The 19,382-nt window shown below is 39.6% G+C and overlaps 2 protein-coding genes across 4 annotated transcripts; one reads left to right on the plus strand and one right to left on the minus strand.

The window, feature by feature from the left end:
- ELOC (elongin C) lies at window positions 1-14,671 on the minus strand. Of its 2 annotated transcripts, none has more exons than XM_057363947.1 (4): window positions 14,584-14,671; window positions 7,289-7,349; window positions 5,704-5,847; window positions 1-3,163 (listed from the first exon to the last, which is right to left on the minus strand). In XM_057363947.1, exons 2-4 carry the CDS (start codon window positions 7,290-7,292, stop codon window positions 2,973-2,975), a joined length of 339 nt encoding a protein of 112 aa, XP_057219930.1. In that variant the 5' UTR covers window positions 7,293-7,349; window positions 14,584-14,671; the 3' UTR covers window positions 1-2,972. The 2 variants fall into 2 exon arrangements, with proteins under 2 accessions (XP_057219930.1, XP_057219931.1); XM_057363948.1 differs by lacking the exon at window positions 14,584-14,671 and adding an exon at window positions 14,235-14,335.
- Window positions 14,672-14,970: 299 nt separating this feature from the next.
- TMEM70 (transmembrane protein 70) lies at window positions 14,971-19,146 on the plus strand. 2 transcript variants are annotated; one of them, XM_057363950.1, is made up of 3 exons: window positions 14,971-15,335; window positions 16,838-16,949; window positions 18,051-19,146. In XM_057363950.1, exons 1-3 carry the CDS (start codon window positions 15,267-15,269, stop codon window positions 18,506-18,508), a joined length of 639 nt encoding a protein of 212 aa, XP_057219933.1. In that variant the 5' UTR covers window positions 14,971-15,266; the 3' UTR covers window positions 18,509-19,146. The 2 variants fall into 2 exon arrangements, with proteins under 2 accessions (XP_057219933.1, XP_057219932.1); XM_057363949.1 differs by lacking the exon at window positions 14,971-15,335 and adding an exon at window positions 15,565-15,784.
- Window positions 19,147-19,382: the final 236 nt, after the last annotated feature.

A 19,382-nucleotide genomic window follows, 5' to 3' on the forward strand; every position in this document is an offset into this window, starting at 1 on the left:
AAAAGGAATTTCATGTCTTATGGAAGGGAGTTCTGATTATTCTGGATGCACAGATTATTTCATGTTGGAGACCACCAGAGACTTCTTCAGCAGCTTATATATACTCAAATGATGACAAACCATGACTCTTCTCACTGCTTACAGTTAATAAAGAATCTGGAAGTTTTAATGGCTAAATCAGCAGTTCAGTTTAAAATTTGAACCATCACATAATGGACTACCTAAGCAAAGGGACACTTAAAGTTTTCAAAATATCCCCAGCAGAATATCCTTGAAGTATCCTTGAAAGTATCCTCTTCAAGTCTGTTCAGAAATACCATGCCTTTTTAGTACTCGGTGCAGAGAATTGTGGATACTTGTAATTCATAGCAGCACAAAGATATCTAAATATTTCAAATCTAAGAAACTCTCCAGAATGATGAAAAAACCCACCACCTTTAATTTTATACATGCAGTTTCACAACCTATTATCCAAATGCTAATTACATTAGCAATTTGCTCACCATATAATATAGCCATGAAAACAATGACTGCATACAAACACTCCCTCTGAGGAGTTATAAATCAACAGAAACACAGATTTAAAAATTTTCAACTTTGAAATTTATTTAGAACTCAGGGGTTAAGCGTGGTAAGTTTCCAATTGTCTGATAATAGCATTAACTATCATGGAAATTGCACTAATTCCCCCTGCCCCCCTCCCCCTTAGAAATCTGGTTCATTTTAACAGCCGGTGGTTTTGCAAATAGTGCACTCTGGGACACTACTGCAATTCCTGAGTGTTCAAAGCTACTGTATGATACATTAATCTGAAACAAAACCAACAAAATTATTATTCAGAGCTAAAACAGCTATTTTACCTTACTGCTGAAATACAGAATCATAAAATGCAATGTATTCTAACAAAATTAAGGAATTGTTTTAGAATGCTTAAAMAGGGGAAGAAAAAAACCCCACATTTTAAAAAATGACATCCTTTTTGCTTTAGTTCAAAACGAAATAATTTTTATCCTCRAGACTATTAAAAATGGCTAATGAACTTAAAAGAGTCGCTCAGATTGATATGTAGTTGTGACTAAAATATCCATGGTGGTATTCCTTGACCTTTTAGGGTATTCCTAGCGGCTCTAACAAAAGCAGCATAATAGGGTATCTCTGGTTTATCATTCTAGTGCTCTTGAAAATGAGTTACTAACAGCACTGACCAGAGTGCTTACACATGGGATTTCAGACAATCACCCTACAATGCACTTCAGCTTTACCGTGCAAAGCCAATCTAGTCACAAACATCCCCACATTAAATACATTTAATTGTGACAGAGTATGTGACGTGAATAAATGTCAGCTAATCTATCAACACATCGACAAATAGGAGCATTGTTTAAGCCCAGAATAACAATTCATTTGTCAGAACTGACCTCCTCCATGGGCAGACAGCATAGTCTAAGATACTAAGCTTCATCCAGGAAAATCCTCTTCCAAGTTGTATTTATGTTGACAAACAGGTTTAGAAGAGAGTTTTAGCCCTCTAACTTAGCTGTGAGTTAAAACATCAAGAGGTTCCACCCATCAGTTGGTGGGATTTTTCCATGATAGACCACAATCACTTCTTGATCAAAACAAAACTGAAGCAGTAGCAGCTGATGGAAAAGGTAATTATGTTGTTCTTGCATCATTTCTCATGATGCATTAGTTTTATTCTCATTTACAGATGATTTTAGCAGAAGGGTTCTTCAGGCTGCAGCTGAACAAAAAAGCAACTTCTTGTCTCAAGTTGTTTGTTTTCTTTATGGAAACTTGTTTCAAACAAAGAACTGATAGTACAAGCAACTACCAGCAGGAACTACCAAGAGATAATGTGCTCCACTCTAGTAATATGTCAGTGGCTTGCCAATCCTTTTCCCCTAATATATTTGTAAAAACATTGGAAATACCTACGAAATTTATAAAACAGCTCCTAAAACATCTGCTTAATGTCCTTTCCTTCAAATATAAAAGACCTCCACATTTCAGGTCTTTTGCTATGGGTACAAGGGAGAGGTCGAGGAAGAGGTAAAAGGTAGGACAACTTCTTTCTTTTCAGTTGCTATGTTACAAAATTTAAATGGCTACTACTCTAGAGATTAAATACAGACTTTACATGAACAATCAGAACAATGGAAATAAACCATAACTGAAGCCATATAAAATCCTTATCAGGTCAAGTGACAGTATATTAAGAATAACTTTATATGTTATATAGAATATACACAGATTGTAACAGTTATTTTCCCCCTTAAAAGTCACTGTCAGTAGGATCACAGTCTAACTGTACAGACAAGCGACTGGAATATTTGAAATTACTAACGGGGTAAATTTAGGTTATAAAAGAAAAATGTTATCAAGTACACAAGTTGCACATGTCTATACTATGACTTCAATTAAAAGCCTTAAGCATTCTCCTACATACTCCACTTGCAACCTAAATGGAATATCACTGACGGTATACAAAGAGGGCACTACTAATCTAGTTAGTGTAACTATGCTACAGGACAGCTATCTTACAAAGGAGATTAAGTTCAGATGTTTAGAAACTTTAAAAATAAGAGAAAACTAGAAACCCTAAACAGCTACTCAAATGTAACTATAATTACCTTTTAGAGAGTATTAGACTAAACTCCAGTAATTGCTATGGTCATTGTATTAAAAGAAAATTCTACCACACCTAAAGGATAAGGCATAGCCATCTACTAATTGGCATATTTGTTTATTTGTCTCAGTTTGTGAAAAGGTCCTTATTTGTGTAAGCAGCAAAACAAACTCCAACTGAATGATTGCTATATGCAAAAGAACTGAAGGCAATTGCCTCTGCAGTGAACTTTACAGTTCTCAACAGCACACACGCAACATGCTATCTGAAAAAAGTTACTAACTGAACTACATGTATTAAATACTGAAAAAAGTTTTACATTTTTTATTATAATTTATTTTATTTAACAATCTAAGAAGTTTGCAGCCATCAGAAGTTCCAGTGCAATTTCGGGTGCAATTGGGAATTCAGGAATCTCCGTAGAGCTGTTAGTATAGCGGACCTTGTAGGTGAAATACATGCATACTTTGGATAGGACATGGGATGGGATCTCTCTAAAATTGACCTCATTTGTTTCATTTTCTGCAAACTGTCCTGTGGAAAGAAAAAAAACAACACAAAAGAACACCAAACCAGAAGTCAGAATCTCAATTCACTCAAAATGAAACAATTTACCATACTAATACAATGCATTCTAAACAGACTTGAGTAAGTCCCACATTCCAGGGTATTAGATTCTTCACTGTAAAGCAGGATGTGACATATTTAGAGCCCTCAATAATATTAAGATACCCAGCATTATTAAATGCTTATTTTGGCTGCTGTCTGCCAACAATATTCTTGACAACTACACCAGAAATTTAAGTTTACTTCTAATATAGCTGACAGGTGCTCTGAAACTGTAGTGTACTTAACTCTAAGTGGAATCAATCCAAATTTCTAGCTGTCTTATCCAAGAAACAAAAAATAGGTTTCTAGATGTTTCATATCTGCATATGCACACTTATCAGTAGTCCCTTCTATGACCCAGTAGCTTTSAATGTCTCAGTTTCAGGCACATTCAACAAGAGGGTYSAAACCTYAAAGATGCATTAACTTGATAAGCTGTGAAAACAGACWCACAGCAGGGACAGGGAAACTCTAGTTGTACTGGAGGAAAGTTTACATACAATACGAGTTTATCCCTATTAAAAAGTTTATTCAAAGCTCAAATCTCAAAACACAARTACATTTGATATTAGCTTCTAYAGTGCGTATGAAACCTGGATGATACAAAGGTTAGGATCCTATGGTTAGTCCCACAGGATTTCTATTGTTATTTTTGTCTCTCCCTTGCATCTCTGAACTTTCAACTCATTAAACTGAAATACAAAAAAAAACTAATATTAACTCCATGTTTCTGGGAGACTAGTAATGCTTAGTTCCCATTATTTCTATGGGCATCCCCTTCTAGCTACAAAGCAGAGTTATTWACTAATGTCTACACAGATTTGTGTATAAATATTTGACAGAAATATCTGCATGCACTGAAGCCAATTTGGCTTGAATTTTAGTACAGGAACAGTTGGAAGCAAAAGAAGAAATGCTAGCATACTGGCCATGCCACAGCACTGAAACAAAACACACATCAGTGAAATTATGACCTACTGAACTAGACAGCAACAGTGCTTTTCCTTGTGACCCATTTATCTTGCTAGTTTTTATACCTAATATTCTTAAATGCTCAGTCCTTTAAAAAAGTCAGTTTCTAGCCCTCTAAGCAGGCTACTTTGCCTCTTATTCCTTCACACTGAATATATTCAGAGCAGGTCTTGTAACTATTCTTCCTCTTAGATGTCTGAGAGGCTGACATGGACACATACCACTTAACTACATACTTTCAAATGCAACCATTAAAATGACAGCAGAACATTGTACTGAGTATTTCAATTGCTCAGTTTGCCCAAGYATTACTAAGTAATTTTAAAATGTATTAAATGATTCAGTGATCTCCAGTAATCTCCCTCACCAGAATCTAAAAGAGAACATATGAATGACCAYATTCAGATCCAAGCTCCATGTAGCCTACTGCCCACCACTCCAGTGGCTAAAGGTAAACGCATAGGATGAGGGTACAGAAGAGAGAAAGCACTTGTATTAATTTCTCCCTGTTCTCTCCACGRCCGTTTTGGTCTTCAAAACAGTTCAGACACTTCTTAAACCAGATATATTCTCRTATTTTTAATAACACTTAAAGTACTTCCATAAATTTATCTGTTTTGTCCCAGTCTTAAGCTAACTATCATCATTAAGCTCAGAACTCCTTGCCATAGGATGCTGTGAACATGTTGCCTTAACCCCAGTAAACTGCAAAGCATCACACAGCTGCTTGCTCATTTGCCACTGCTGTGGACAAGGGAAGAGGAGAGGAAAAGCAAGAAAACTTGTGGGTTGAAAGAAGAGAAAGGAAAGTAAACAAGTGATGCAAAGGTAGTCACCATCTCCCATGGGCAGATGAGCAGCTAGTTCCCAAGCACCAGATGATGGCTCACCTTCCTTTTTCACACCTCTTCCTTTTTCACTTTGGAGCACGACATTATATGGCATATAGTATCTCTTCCACTAGTTCAGATCATGTGTCTGGTTGTGTGCCCTCCCAATCTCTTGCATACCCTCCTGTCTGGTCATTGGRTGGGGGAAATGAGAAACAGAGGAGGCCTAAACAGTGTGTGAACACCTTTCCTCTAATACAGAGGTGTGTTAACTGCCACTGTTTTAGTCACAAATCTAAAGCACAGAACCATGTAACCTGCTATGAAGCAAATTAACTCCATATGGAATACTAGAAGTTCTGCCATGGATGTAGCAATAAAGAACTACCAGGTCTTGTTCATTTTGAACTTGACAGCTCCATGTTTCATTAAATACCCTGAAGTTCTCATATAATGGGAAACTAGTAGCAATTACACTGTAAGAGCACTAAAAGCTCAAAAGCAGAGTCCGATTTTAAGTCTGATACCACAGACTAATCTGCTGGAAACAAAACTAGGCAGGATGTGGAAATGTTACCCTTTATTCCAACCTTCACTTACAGCATGATAAAAATCCAAATGTGAAAACAAAGAACATGAAAGCACCAAGTGTTCTGTACATACCTGGTCCACTCAACATAGCTTTTATTGTTCCTGATGTTAATGCATGCTCTCTTTTTACAATGAATTCATGGCCATCGGAGGATATTAGCTTCACATACATAGCATCTGGGCCCTCACACCCACCGTATGTTTTCTCTTCCCCATCTATAATGGAAAAATAGGTAACAGTTTCAGAACAAAATATACTGATTCACATCACTAAAAACGCAAGTTGCAGTCTTTTCTATACTATGTCTGCAGACCAAAGAACCCAACCAGAAATGAGATGGAAGCATTTTGCATATTTGAAGACAACTTTTCTGAAGTAACCAGCAATCCATTTTAAAGTACTTTTGCAAAAGTTGGATTTTTTTTGTTAACATCCCTTCATCATCAAATTCTGACATGATTTGWAAAATCTACATAGGATTAAATTTTCCTTTAGACATTCTCAAGTGAATTGAATGTGCTACTGCTTCCTTCCATGAAGTCTAYAGTCATACATATCATACCAATACTTGCTAAAATTTAACTAAACACACATATGATACTGAAAACTAAAGACATCGAGGAAAAAAGTGCTTTKGAAGCRTAACAATAAAAGMAGTCAACATTCCTGYACTGAAGAAAYGACATGAAATTAGATTCATCCTYCCTGACTGCCCAACCAGATCCAGAACCACACAGCATCAGTGCATACCCATGTTATGGCCCTTGGTGAAAGCATGGAAAGTGGCAAAGCACTAAACCCTGGGAGATTTGAAAATTCTCCTCACAGCAGTTTTGACTGTGCTTTTTCTGTCTCCATTCTCCYTTCTGTTTCACTAAATACCTACTCTCTACTTTGTTTCTGCCAAAGATTTTTATCCCCCTTCCCTTTTTGTTCCTTTATTTATTGTAACCCAATAGTGCCACTTTTAAAAGCTGTTGTCAGTATAGAAAAAAAAAACAATAGCCCAACAAAGTCGTTTGGTGAATTTGAAATTAAACTTRAATTATTAGGTAGTTATTGCTAATTTTAATGAACTATTGTCAATGCCAAACATGCTATAATACATTCAGAARAAGTATAGATAAAACCAGAATCTGTCAAATCCTGTTTCATTAACCAGTCATTTGTAGAGGCAGAAACAACAGTTTCAGATGTGTAGTCATATCACACACAATGGAATTTATGAGAAATCAGTCCATATTATGATCTCTGAGCCAGAATTCAACAGGCTGATTGTAGTTAACAAACAAAGAAAGAATTATTTAAAAATTATATAGTGAAATTTTCCTGTCCACTATATAAATTTTTAATGCTATAAAAGCCTAAAGGCATTCCTATTTTGGCATGTACATTTTCAGGACTAAGCAAGTTAAGCAAGTGAAAATTTTTTTAAGAATGGATGCACTCTGAACAAGTCTTTTATAAATAAATAGTCACTTGACAAAATTCTCCAACAAAACATTTGTAAGAAGTTCCATAAACTTTTGAGGCTACATGAAAAAGCGACAAGATCAATATTTAAAATCTTAGAATCCACCTCCTCTACCGATGTCAGATAGAAAATACTTCAAATCATAGGAAAACAAAAAAAAAATTCTGAGATTGTGAACTTACCCATTCTCTTCTTATTAAAAAAATTGTTTCTTTTCAACTGCAGATTTTGCAATAGGAGCGTCTGAAAAAATACAAGTGGCAGTATTTTGAGTCAGCAGTACAATTTTTCAAGTCCCCTTAYTAATCTTTGTTACCATAAACACTCTTCCAGAAAGAATATGATGATACACAACATGCAATGTTCATGAGCTGTGTTTTGAAAACAGGAAACCTATGAAGTTCATCAGTGGGAAATGTAAACCTTGACCTGGGCAGCAATACTGTCTGGAGACCGACCTGCTAGAAAGCAGCTTTGCATAAACAGACCTGGGGGTGYTGGTGGACAAGCTGAACATGAGCTAGCAGTGTGCCCTTGCAGTGAAGATGGTCAACAGCACTCTGGACTTTATTAAAGAGCATTGCCAGAAGGTTGAGGYAGGTGATCCTGCCCCTCCACTCAGCACTACTGGGACCCATCTGCAGTGCTGGGTCCAGACAGACTGAACTGAATCCTGCAAAGAGTCGCAAAGATGACGGAGGGATTGAAGCACTTGTCATACAAGGACAGGCTGAGAGAACTSGGGTTGTTTAGGCTGGAGCAGAGARGGCTCAGGGATCAGTCTAATCAGTGTGCACTAAATACCTGGCCTTCAACCTGCCCTTCACAGAAGATTGACAGTTCCCAATACCACCACCAATATCACCTAGGTAATCTACTTCAGACACATAACGTAGGTATTCCCACTGTAAATTAATCAGGATCTTCTATAGCTAATGTATACTGATCCAGCTTGCTGCATGTGTATTCCTCCATGGAAACGAATTTAAAGAGCTAGAGAAATTGAAGCATTTATTTGAAAAATAAATCTGATATGTTCAAATACAACTTACATTTCTTTAAAGATAAACTGCATCTCTGCTGTAGCAAAGAAAACTTTGGAAGAGAAATTCTACCCAYCCACCTGTTGTCCTAAAACTCCATTCATATCAACAGCCACTCTGCAAACATTAATCCAGTACAAATCAATGATACTGCTGTGYGCCCACGGATTCAGGAAAATAGCATCAGTGATTTTGGGTGGTCTCCCAGCTGATATTCAGGGTTGAGGGCTCAGAAAAGAGCTCAGAATAGAGACCACACTTTACATTCTCTCCCTGCTACGGTTCTGGTAAAGTTTAGCAAAAAAATGTAAACAAGCTAAGGTATCTGCAAGATTTGGAAGAAGTACCACAGGCATCTCTTTGTAACTGCTGATTGGTTTACTTCCCCACAGCACTTTGATACTAGTTTATTTCATCTTCTTTTTTTTCATAGCTACAAAAAAACCAGCCTGAATGTTTGCTCAAGCTTTCACAAGAAGGCACTTTGTTATGCATACCTAATAAAACTACATAGGCATAACCAATAGTTTTTAGTTTTCTGTTGAGAAATAAGCAAAAATAATCCTCTACTTACACTGCTGCTGTCTTCTAAAATTATCTTAACTTCACAGAATAAAATACTTGCTTTACCCCTGGTATAAGGAACATCTTAACCTGTACTCTTGMAGGTGAAAAGTTCCTGAATATAAGGCACATCGAAGAATGTTCTTTAACGGTTAATTTGTCCATGCTATAGTAGAGACTCCCTAACATGGAGTGTTAAATGTCTTCATCATTTTCAGTAATTCCAGGACCTTATCTAAAGAAATTACATTGGGATGCTGGGACTGTTAGGGCCCAAAACCAATGGGATCTTTCACCGTATTTCAATAGGTTTTGCAAATGGAAATCTTACTGGASAGTATCTGTTGCTCTGGAACTGAAGGAATAACTCACATTACTACTTCTACTTTGCAGAAGAGGATCACTGGTACTACCTCTTTTTCTAGCCAYGAAACTATTTGCTATGTTCCAAAAGAGTGGTGAAACCCCTTATGATTTACAAATAACAATACTGGGAAAAAAACCCTTAATACAGAATTGAAACTACTTTTTTGGAAGTGTTGGTGATGATAAAATGTGCCTTGGTTTACAATACAAATAATGCCACCCAACACAGGAATAAAGACAGGCTAGTTACTGGGAATGCAGATTTAATAAGGCCTTGCAAGGTAAAAGCCTAACTTGWGGAGGCTGAAAAATTGAAAACGGAGAACTGAAAAAAAATCTACACAAAAAAAATAGCTGTCAGAAAAATACACTATGAGCATTTTAATATCAAAATTAATATTAAAATAAAATGCATTATCATATSATTAGAGAGGAAAAAATACAGTCATTAACAAAGAAGAAAAAAATTRTCAGGCTCAGTGGTCTGAATTTAATTGTACTAAAAAGTAAAACAGGATAAAAATGCAGTCAGCCTTACTAGTTTAAGGGCATGCTGAACTAATCTAATTTTTAAAATATTATTCAGTCATTTTCCTTGGAAAATAGGAAACTCTAACAAGATGCAATCTGGGCTCAGTACATCATGTGGGGTTAAATAAATGTGATAAGAGGTCATCTTAAAATGGCGTAGAACCTTTCCACAAGACTACAAGAATACAGTATGGTGTTGCAAACATAGAACAACCAGACTAGAAAAGAATCCTTAGTTCCTCCAAAAAAATGGGTTGAACTTTTTTTAACAGTGCTGCCAGAAAAAATAGGTAGATTTAAATGAGACAGAAGTGGAAAGCATTGCAACAAAAGCGGAACAATGCATAACACACACAAGTGACAAGTCTTGAAAAACGGCATACTAGAAGCCACATGAAATTAAGTAACATGAAATGCAAGATTCCTGCATGGAGGAACCAATACAATCTTCTTTAACATTGTCAGGGCTTATTATTTGGGGGTATAGTCATTCTGTGGTAAACTATAAACTTATGCAGCTCTGTGAAGGCAAAAGGAAAAATAAACGGTGAGGGACAAAGAGGCAAATGCACCTTGAGGATTCTTTTGCAACAGAGATGAGAAAATATGAACATTGTTGCACAGGAGCAAAAGCTTGTCTGGAATACCACACAGAATTCTGAATTCCTGTTTTCAAGAAAAAGAAGTTTGAATTACAAGAACTACAGACAGGACCTACTGCTATGACCAAAGAGACTGTTTTTTAAAAGAAAAAATAATCTTCCTTATTTAGCTTAGCAAAACTGGAATCAAGATAAATATAAAARTTCTTTAAAAGGATAAACATTGGCAGGAAACCTATGCCAACATGATAYCTCAGTTTAAGTTCAACAAATGAACGTAAACAAAAAAAAAAAGAACAAAATTTATAGTGCTATTCCAGAATCCAAGTTTGTTCTGATTATAGAAATCTCCCAAACATCTTATTGCCAAAAGTAAAAGATGCAGAAAAGTCAATCTGCTTTTAAGAAAAAGACAGTATGTTCCAATACATGATGCATTTGACATGTTACCAAGAGACACACTGAGTTTCTCTCAGTTTCCATTCTAATGTAATAATCTGTCATTAAAAAAACAGAACATGAACACTATTAGCAGTATAAATTTATTCCTTACAAAATATCARCAGCAGAGAGCCCAGAAAAATGAGAGAATCAATGCAACAAATGAGGAGAAAAAAACCCAAGAAACTCACGCACCCTGAAAAATCTAAAAAAACAGTAATGGTTCTTCCTCTTCTGGATCAAGAACTGTTCAGTCTGTCATGACACTGTATAAAGATTAGGACATTTTCAAAGCCAGAAAAAAATGCACACAGAAAATTAATCAAAAGGATCTAGAAATATCTCCCACAAATTCTCACTTGTGCAAATAGGGAATATAAAAGGAGTATGGAGGGAAATTTTCTGCACATTTTTTAAAATGGACAACAGCAGGGCCTTAGGTTTTAAATAATAGGTGAGTCAAGCAACCTTGTATGTTATCTTCCAAAAAAATATTTTTTCTCAGTGTATTTCCTGTGTAATGTTTATTACAAAACATACCACTGTATCTTCCTTATGTAAAATGAAAGCAGCATAAATAATAGGACAATTTGAAGAAAAACAACGAGATTTCTGAACATGCCTGGTAACTACCTATATTTTAATTAATTTTCCACATTTTATAGCTGCCCCTGTTTGACTTCACCAAGACTACACCAATGGAGCAGTCAGGAAGAGAACAATCCAAGTTTTGTGAACGTGCATTTTTTATATATTTTTGATTTGACTATTTCAGACTACTGCAAAGAACCACTAATTTACACAGAAGTACATTCACAATTCCATTTGCCCTTCAAGAAGCTTATGTGGCATTACCATAAGGTAGCTCAGCTCCCTGACTTTAATCTCAAAAGAGCACATATATTAGGTATTACTGTTCTCCTGCTTTGCCTCCTTAAAAAAAAAAGGAGCAAAATGGCATTATTAAGAGGAAGTTTATATAAAAGCAATATACCACTTTTTAATCAGAGGGGGAGTACTACTACACCCAGAGTATTTAGCACAGAAACTTTCTAACCAGTCTAAAAAGGACTTCCTGCTGCAGAATACATTAAATTGTCATTAGATAGTAGAGAACTGAAAATTGTCACAAATTGCCTACATATGAGGTAGAAAGAATATAGTGAAATATAATAWAACTCAAATCATGACACTTAAGCCACACAATGCAAGTGTTCTTTTTTGCCGACTTCAACATCTTCTTCTTACACCTCTAAAAAGAAATAGGATGGTATAGTGAGTTTGGTCTGATCTCTTTCCTGTTTCTCCCGACCATCAAATGCAAGAACAAAACTGAAGCATGTCCACAACCATCCCAGCTCAATCCCAAAGCTGCATGCTTATCTCCCAAGTTTGACAGAATTTCCAGAATTTCTTTGTATGCCTTGTATGTCAATGAGTGGAACAGACTTGAGGGACATAGGCTAATGCAGCTGAACACAAGCGACCACCAGCTTCCAGAACCCCACTGCTCTCTTCTCATTACCACAAGAAAACTGAATCTACGCAAACATTGCAAGCATTCACATGCTTTTATCCCACAGATAAAGAAAAAAAACCCTCAGATTCTGGTTTAAGGAAATTCAAATGGCTTCCAAATCATTAACTGCACAATGCACACATGACTTYTGTATGCTTCTGCTGCTTACATTTGTATCCTATGCTATCAGTTTCTGGAACACATGTGGCAAATAATACAAATGCCTTCACAAATTCCTAGGTGCGCTTAAAAGCCAAATGTGACATTTGTTTCTTGTCATTTATGTATCAGTAAGAGTTCATAAATTATCAAAGGCTGATGTGCGTTACAACAGCAGCCTCCTACTGTTCAATCCTAAATTCTACCCTACCCTGCATAAAATCCTGTTTAAAAGCACTGCTCTTCAGTTTAGCATTCATTGTTCAGAAAGCATCAAAAAATAATGSAGGTAGGGATTGAAGCATATTTAGCAAAAACATGAGGAGAAACTGTACAACATGATTTCCAAATCAGCTGATTCACTACTCCAATACTCTCAGGCACTAAAATTCAAATTTTTTGGGACACACTGAAATGTGACAAGAAGGTATACTACATGTGAATGCTCGTTTAGAAAACCGAGATGCAGTAGGATACCATGTAAGGAGTACCAAAGGTCTTAGTTAAGATTTTTTGCATATCTAAGGAAACCTTCCWTTTCAGTAATTCCTCAGAACGCTTCAAGGCAAAAAAGATTWAAAAAAMCAAAACAAAAAAACCTAAACCACATGAGCAGGGGAGTGTTACTGTTCTCTTCCAAAGATACAATAAAAGCCCTGTACTGTGCAGCTCTTACCATCASAGAAAAAAAGGCTGCTGGCATACTGCAAAATTTTTCAGGGCATGGATTTCTGCCCTCTTGTTATAGGCATTCACCAAAAACTAYTGTTATGCAAACTACCCCACAATGAAGATAACTAAATCCTGAACTTTTCTAGGTGCAAAGAAAACTTGTCCGAAATACATCAAATTTCCCTAATTTTATCTGGCAAACCCCATTCTTTTGTGACACAACTTAAGGATTATTTGTAACACATGAGAATTGTAAAAACACAGTAAAACACCTKAAGTTGCATATCCTTGAATGTCATACTTATTAATCTCACTACAAGAATACCATTGGTGAAGAAACTATTTAAATCTGTTCATCACCCACTTTGGTACTAAGCAAAAATGTCAAATGGCCCTTCTCTGACACAATAAGGAAAAAAATGAAATGCTGAAGTGCTAAAAGTTTCTAAAAATTATCTTAATGCTCCCAATGGAAATGTTAGCAAAAAAATTACTGACATAAACATTTTATTGATATAACTGAAGCTCATTAAAAGACTGATCTCAAGGCATRAGGTATGTATGTGCCACATGTACAAATATGTAGCAAATATACTAATCAACACTTATTCCTTTTCAAAGTAACCCTTCAGTTAATAAACCATTTTTTCCCCAGCAATTATTTTTGGTCCTTATTATAGCAAAGGAAGAAAACTGGGAGCATGTAGATTATTCAGAAATAAGTCCACAAAGTGGTTCTTATCCTAAGATCTCTTGCCTGCCTGTTTATCTGTGTTCTGGTTTGCTTCCAAAAGCCATCGAAGCCAAGTAAACAAATTGCCTGTGACTATCTAGGTCTTCCTAGAATGCAAAGCTTAACTTACAGTCTACCGTACCAAACATATTTAATAAATATTTGGTGGAAGACTAAATTGGTTGTCAAAGCAAACTGCCAGAAGCACCATCACCTTTTCACAAATAAATGTGAAGCCATCAATAACTTAGCAATGCTCAAGTTCCCTTACATTAAAACAAAACCTCCCTCTGAGGAATACACGGCACTCGAAAGCTCATTTCTGTTGCTATATGTAGGTGTATCACCCTTTGCTTTGCTTATGTTCGCCGACCATTACAGCCAAATCACTTCTCACCTTGGCAAAACAACCCCTAGGGGCGCATCCTAAATTCTTTCGGTCTTAACTTTTCCCCTCTCGCTATGGCCTGGCATAAGAAGAGGGCGAACGTCACTTACGGCAGGAGTTTGGGAGCGATGCTCAAACCCAACACTGCTCCAGAGAGCCCCTTTCCCGGCGGCGCCGGCATTCCAAGGAGAACGTTTTGGGGGAGGAACGCGCCTTTCGCCACCACCCCGGCGGGGGAACCCGGACCTGGCACCGCGCCCCGCGCACCCCGCCGGCCCCGGCCCCGCTCCGGCCCCTCCGCCCGGTCCCCGTTCAGCCCCCCCCAAGAGCGGGGCGAGGCCCRCTGCCCTCCGCGGGGTCGGCTGCGGGGGCTCTCCGCTCCCCGCCCAACAGGGTGCCCCGCCCCCGGGGTGTCCCTCTCGGCCCCGGCGGGGTCTCTCTCCCGCGGCCGCCCCTCACCCGTGGGCGCCGCTCCCTCCGCCCCGCTCGCAGGGCCGCGGTGTCGGCCCAGCTACCTCCGAGCGCTTCCGCCCGGGTCACGGGCCGCTTCCGGCCCCCCCGCACCCCGACCGTGCTGCGCCCATGCTCCCGCCATGCCGTGCGCCCGGAGCGGTGCATGCTGGGGCGCGTAGTCCCCGGGGGTGGGGAAGCCGCAGGTCCGCCATGTCAGGGCCTGGGGGTGTCGGTCTGCAGCAGCTGGACATGAGTGAGCGTGTKCCCTGGTGGCCAGGAAGGCCAGCGGCATCCTGGCTTGTATCCAGAATAGTGTGGCCAGCAGGGCYAGGGCTGTGCTCAGCACTTTTGAGGCTGCTTCTCAAGCCCTGTGGATTGTTCTGGGCCTCTCAATGCACGACATCAAGGTGCTGGAGGGTGTCCTGAGGGTAACGAAGTTGGTGAAGGTTCTGGAGCACGAATCTTATGAGCAGCAGCTGAGGGAGCTGGAGAAGTTTAGCTGGAGAAGAGAAGGCTCAGTGAAGACCTTATGGCTCTCTGCTGCTAAAAAGAGGTTTAATAGGTGGGGGTCGTGTTCTCCCAGGCAGCTGGTGAGAGGACACGAGGCAATGGCCTCAAGCTCTGCCAGGGGAGGTTCAAGTTGGACATCCAGAGGAATTTCTTCACAGAAGTGGTGATTAGACATTGGAATGGGCTTCCCAGAGAGGTGGTGGAGTCACCATCTCTCAGGGTTGCTTAAGGAAAGATTGGATGTGGCAGTAAGTGGCATGGTCTGTTTGACGTGGTGGTGTTGGGCCATGGGTTGGACTCGATGACCTCAGAGGTSTTTTCCAGCGCAGTTTAATTGTGAGACTCTGTAGCTGAGCGGCGCACGGGAGGTGCTGACACGGAGCCGCAGCGCCGCCGGCAGCCTGGCGGGGGCGCTGCCGAGCGGGCCGGACCCTTCCCGCGGGCGGAACCAAAGCGCGGCGTGGCGGCGGCGCGGCGGGGGCTGTCGGTGCGGCACCGTTGGCGGTGTCCCCGGTGCGGCCGCGGCCCCGCCATGCTGCCGCTGCTGCTGCTCCGGGCCGCCGCCGCCCCCGCCGCCTCCGCCGCCTGCCGCCGCGCCTCCGCCTCCACCTCCACACTCGCATGGCTGCGGGGCACCGCGCCCCCCGCCTGCCGCCACCGGCYCTCCCTGCCGGCTGCCGCCGCGAGGTCCCAGCAGGTTGTGTGTGGGGGCTGTGGGGACTGTGTGTGGGAGTGGGGGGAGTGTTCCCGCTCCCCGAGGGAAGGGTGGCTGCCCGCCCTTGGATTCGCGGTTTTGCTCTTGGGGGATTTTGAGGAGGAAAACGAGGTTCTTCCCGGGGCRGTTCTTCTCTCTATTAGGCTCAGGTGAGAACCCACCYGGAGTGCTGCGTCCAGCTCTGGGGGCCCCAACACAGGGGGACAGTTGGAGCGAGTCCAGAGGAAGCCACCAAGATGATTAGAAGGATGTAGCACCTGTCCTACATCCCTCTAATGATGAAAAGCTGAGGAAATTCAGTTTGTTCGGCCTGGAGAASACTTCAGGGTGACCTAATTGCGGCCATCCAGTACCTGAAGGGAGCCTATACAGAAGTCGGAAGGGTCCTTTTTATAAGGAAGTGAAGTGCCAGGACGAGGGGGAATGGATTCAAACTGACAACAGGTTTAGCTAATCTAAAGAAAGCTATTTGCCAATCTAAGTAGGAAAAAAATTCTTTATTGTGAGGGTGGTGAGGCACCGTAATGGGTTGCCCAGAGAAGCTGTGGATTCCTCAACCCTCCAGTAGTTTAAGGCCAGGCTGGATGGATCTTGGAGCASACTGATATAATGGAAGGTGTCCCTGCCCACAACAGGGCTGTTGGAACTGGATGATTTCTAAGGTCTGGTTCAGTCCAGGCCATTCTATGATCAAACAGAGACCTGATGAGCACAGGTGCCATAAATGTCTCCCTGCAAACTGGTGCGTAAATTGATTGCTGCCTAAATTCTCAGTAATAGTGCTGCAAACATTTAATGCTGATGTGGGATATTTATATGGAAAATTATTAAAATGGTCAGGCAGTATATTAGTTGGAGTTTCTGGCATGCYTTGGAGTGTAACCTAAGTTTAATCCCTAGTTTAAAATGCTGGGAGTGGGTTTAGGGCAAGGAGAAACTTTATGTGAGTATATACACATAAAGTATATAGATGGATAGGTAGATACAAGGTGTAGTACTGATGTTACTTAGTCATRTACTGTTTTCATCTTTCAGGTTACCTCCTTTCAAGGAGTGGCTGTTCGCAGCCTCAGCACATCACCCCCTCATGATCACCCAGAACATGGAAGATTAGTTTATAAAGGAAATTTGGCAAAGACWGTGTTAGGTACGTGACTTTAAGTGGTTTATATTACCTTTTTTTTGTTATTTTTATAACAGTGTTTAGTAACTCTAAAATGGAACAGTAAAAGTGAGTGTTCTCCTTTCCAAGTTTGCCAAAATSTGAATTGTCTGTACAGCAAAACAAACAAAGTGGTAATGGTAGTGTTTTGTTTCTGCTTCTCTGGCTGGATGTGCAGGGAGTTCTGTTCCTCTCTGTAACCCCTCAGCCTTCTTTGGCATCTCTTGCAGCCCTTGTGGTTTTTTAGCCATCCCAATAAACAGCAAAGATGAGCTGTAACTGCACACATTTTGTGTGCTTGGAAGTGTTCGTGAAATGCTTCCCAGGGAGACAGGTATTGTGATGAAATGCTCTGCTGTAGTGACATTTTCTTATCTGTCTTTGACTGGTTAATGTTAMAAAAACCTCATGAAAAGTAAAAGACATTGGGTGTTTTCTAATACACWTCTTTTAAATGTGTCCTAACGTACTTATTTGTCATAGCATCTTGGCCTCATGATTCTCACTGTGGATTAAGGACTGTAGGTGTTCCACAACACTGGCTACCATCTTTCAAACCACRTGTAAGATGGGTCTGGAGTACTTGTTAAAATTTAATGACCCAAGGTTTATGCATGGTGAGGGACCAAACTGACTTYATAATGCACACTGAGTATCAACATTAGTTGTTAAAGAAGAGAGAAATTCCCTGTCTGCCATATTTTCAGTGAGCACCATTGGATGTGTCCATGACTTGARTCAAATATTGCTAGAAATGAGTTTTCCTGCCTGTGAAGTAAAAACATCATAGGTGTGTATAACAGCTAATAGCTGAGTGCATCATAGAAATAGAGCCAGCTACCAGCTTTAATAAACCCAACATGAACATACAAACACAAACAAATCAGAATGGTCACAACAAAACAGGGTTGAGCTTTCAAAGGTTTCTCAGTGAACTTAAAAAAAAAAAAAAAGGAAAACCATTATCAGTAACTTCATAAATTCAAGTAATGGCATTGTGATATGGTAGAAGAATATATGTAATTGTAGAGAAGATTTTAGTCATAAGAGTTAACCTTAATTTTCTTTGTGTTCTGTTTTATGTAGGTGTGAGGTTTTTCTCTTACTCCACCAGCATATTCAACCTGTTCATGATGCCCTACATCATGCTCAAGAGTGGTATTGGAGTGGAAAGTCTGCTTGTCCAAGCTGCCTTTTATGGGTTGATCGGGTTTTTTACRTTTGTAACTCCGGTTACTTTGCATATCCTTACAAAAGGTTACGTGATCCGACTCTATTATAAAGATGAAGTGGACACCTATACAGCCATTACCTACAATGCCATCTTGGGAGAAAAAGCAACTGTTTTCCATCAGAAAGATGTAAAGATTCCAGACATCACCAAGATGTTTACAACATTTTATGCTAAAACRAAATCAATGCTTGTTAATCCTACGCTTTTCCCAAATCCTCAGGATTATAACCATCTCATGGGCTATGACAAAACCCCATTGTTTAAATTTGAGGAATTAGAGGAGGTAAAGGAAGCTGATGGAAGGAAATAATTTGAAGATATTGTTGGTGTCATTGCCCATAATGCAGTGTTGTAAATGTGAAAGAATGTAAAAATCTATTACACTTGCTTAAGTATCAGGTAGCTTGAGTTTCAAATATGCATCTTGGAATGTATAAAAAGAGACAGTTTTTAAAAAATATTACAAACAATGTGAGCATTTCTTTAGAGTTAACCATATAAAGTACAGTAAAAGTAAGGAGATGCTTAGACCTGTCTTGTGCTTGTTTGTTCTTGTTTTGATTGTTACTGTTAGCTCTCCAGAGAACTGTAAAACATATGAGCTGTGTGCAGTCTCACCTTCTCTGTGTCAAAAAAAGCCATGTGTAATAGAAAAATCATCAACACCCATTAGACTCATCAAGTATTTAGTTAAGCTRTTAAGCCTTAAATATTAATTGTACTTAATCCAAAAATGCTGGGCTCTTTATCGGTGTTGTTGGTGGTATAAAGAGTGAACATGGCTTTCCAGTCCCTTTGTGAGACCATTGGTAGCCAGAAGGAGTCTTTGGAAAGCAGACAGGTGTTCTTGTGAATTCCTACTACAACCTACTCCCAGAGGAGAGGAGATCATGGGGAGGACGACTGTGTTGTAGTAATCTCTGGCTGCTCAAAACTACTCTCAGGTTTCTTAAAGTCCCACTCCATACAACCCTTTCCCCAGAGGTGGAGAGTGATAAGCCTCTTTTCTGGGCAGGAGAAAGCACCAGGGCATAAGATTTGCTCTGTGAACATTCCACAGACAACAGGTGCTTTATTTGAATCTACTTGAAAGAAAATTTTAGCAGCTACTGGTTAAAATGCATTCTGTAGCATTTATGTAAGGTGGGGAAGCACTTGTGCCTTTTAAAAATGTACCTCTTGAT

This window comes from Malurus melanocephalus, unplaced genomic scaffold (genome assembly GCF_030028575.1).
Source record: "Malurus melanocephalus ecotype Western Australia unplaced genomic scaffold, MMel_1.1 scaffold_32, whole genome shotgun sequence".
NCBI lineage: Eukaryota > Metazoa > Chordata > Aves > Passeriformes > Maluridae > Malurus > Malurus melanocephalus.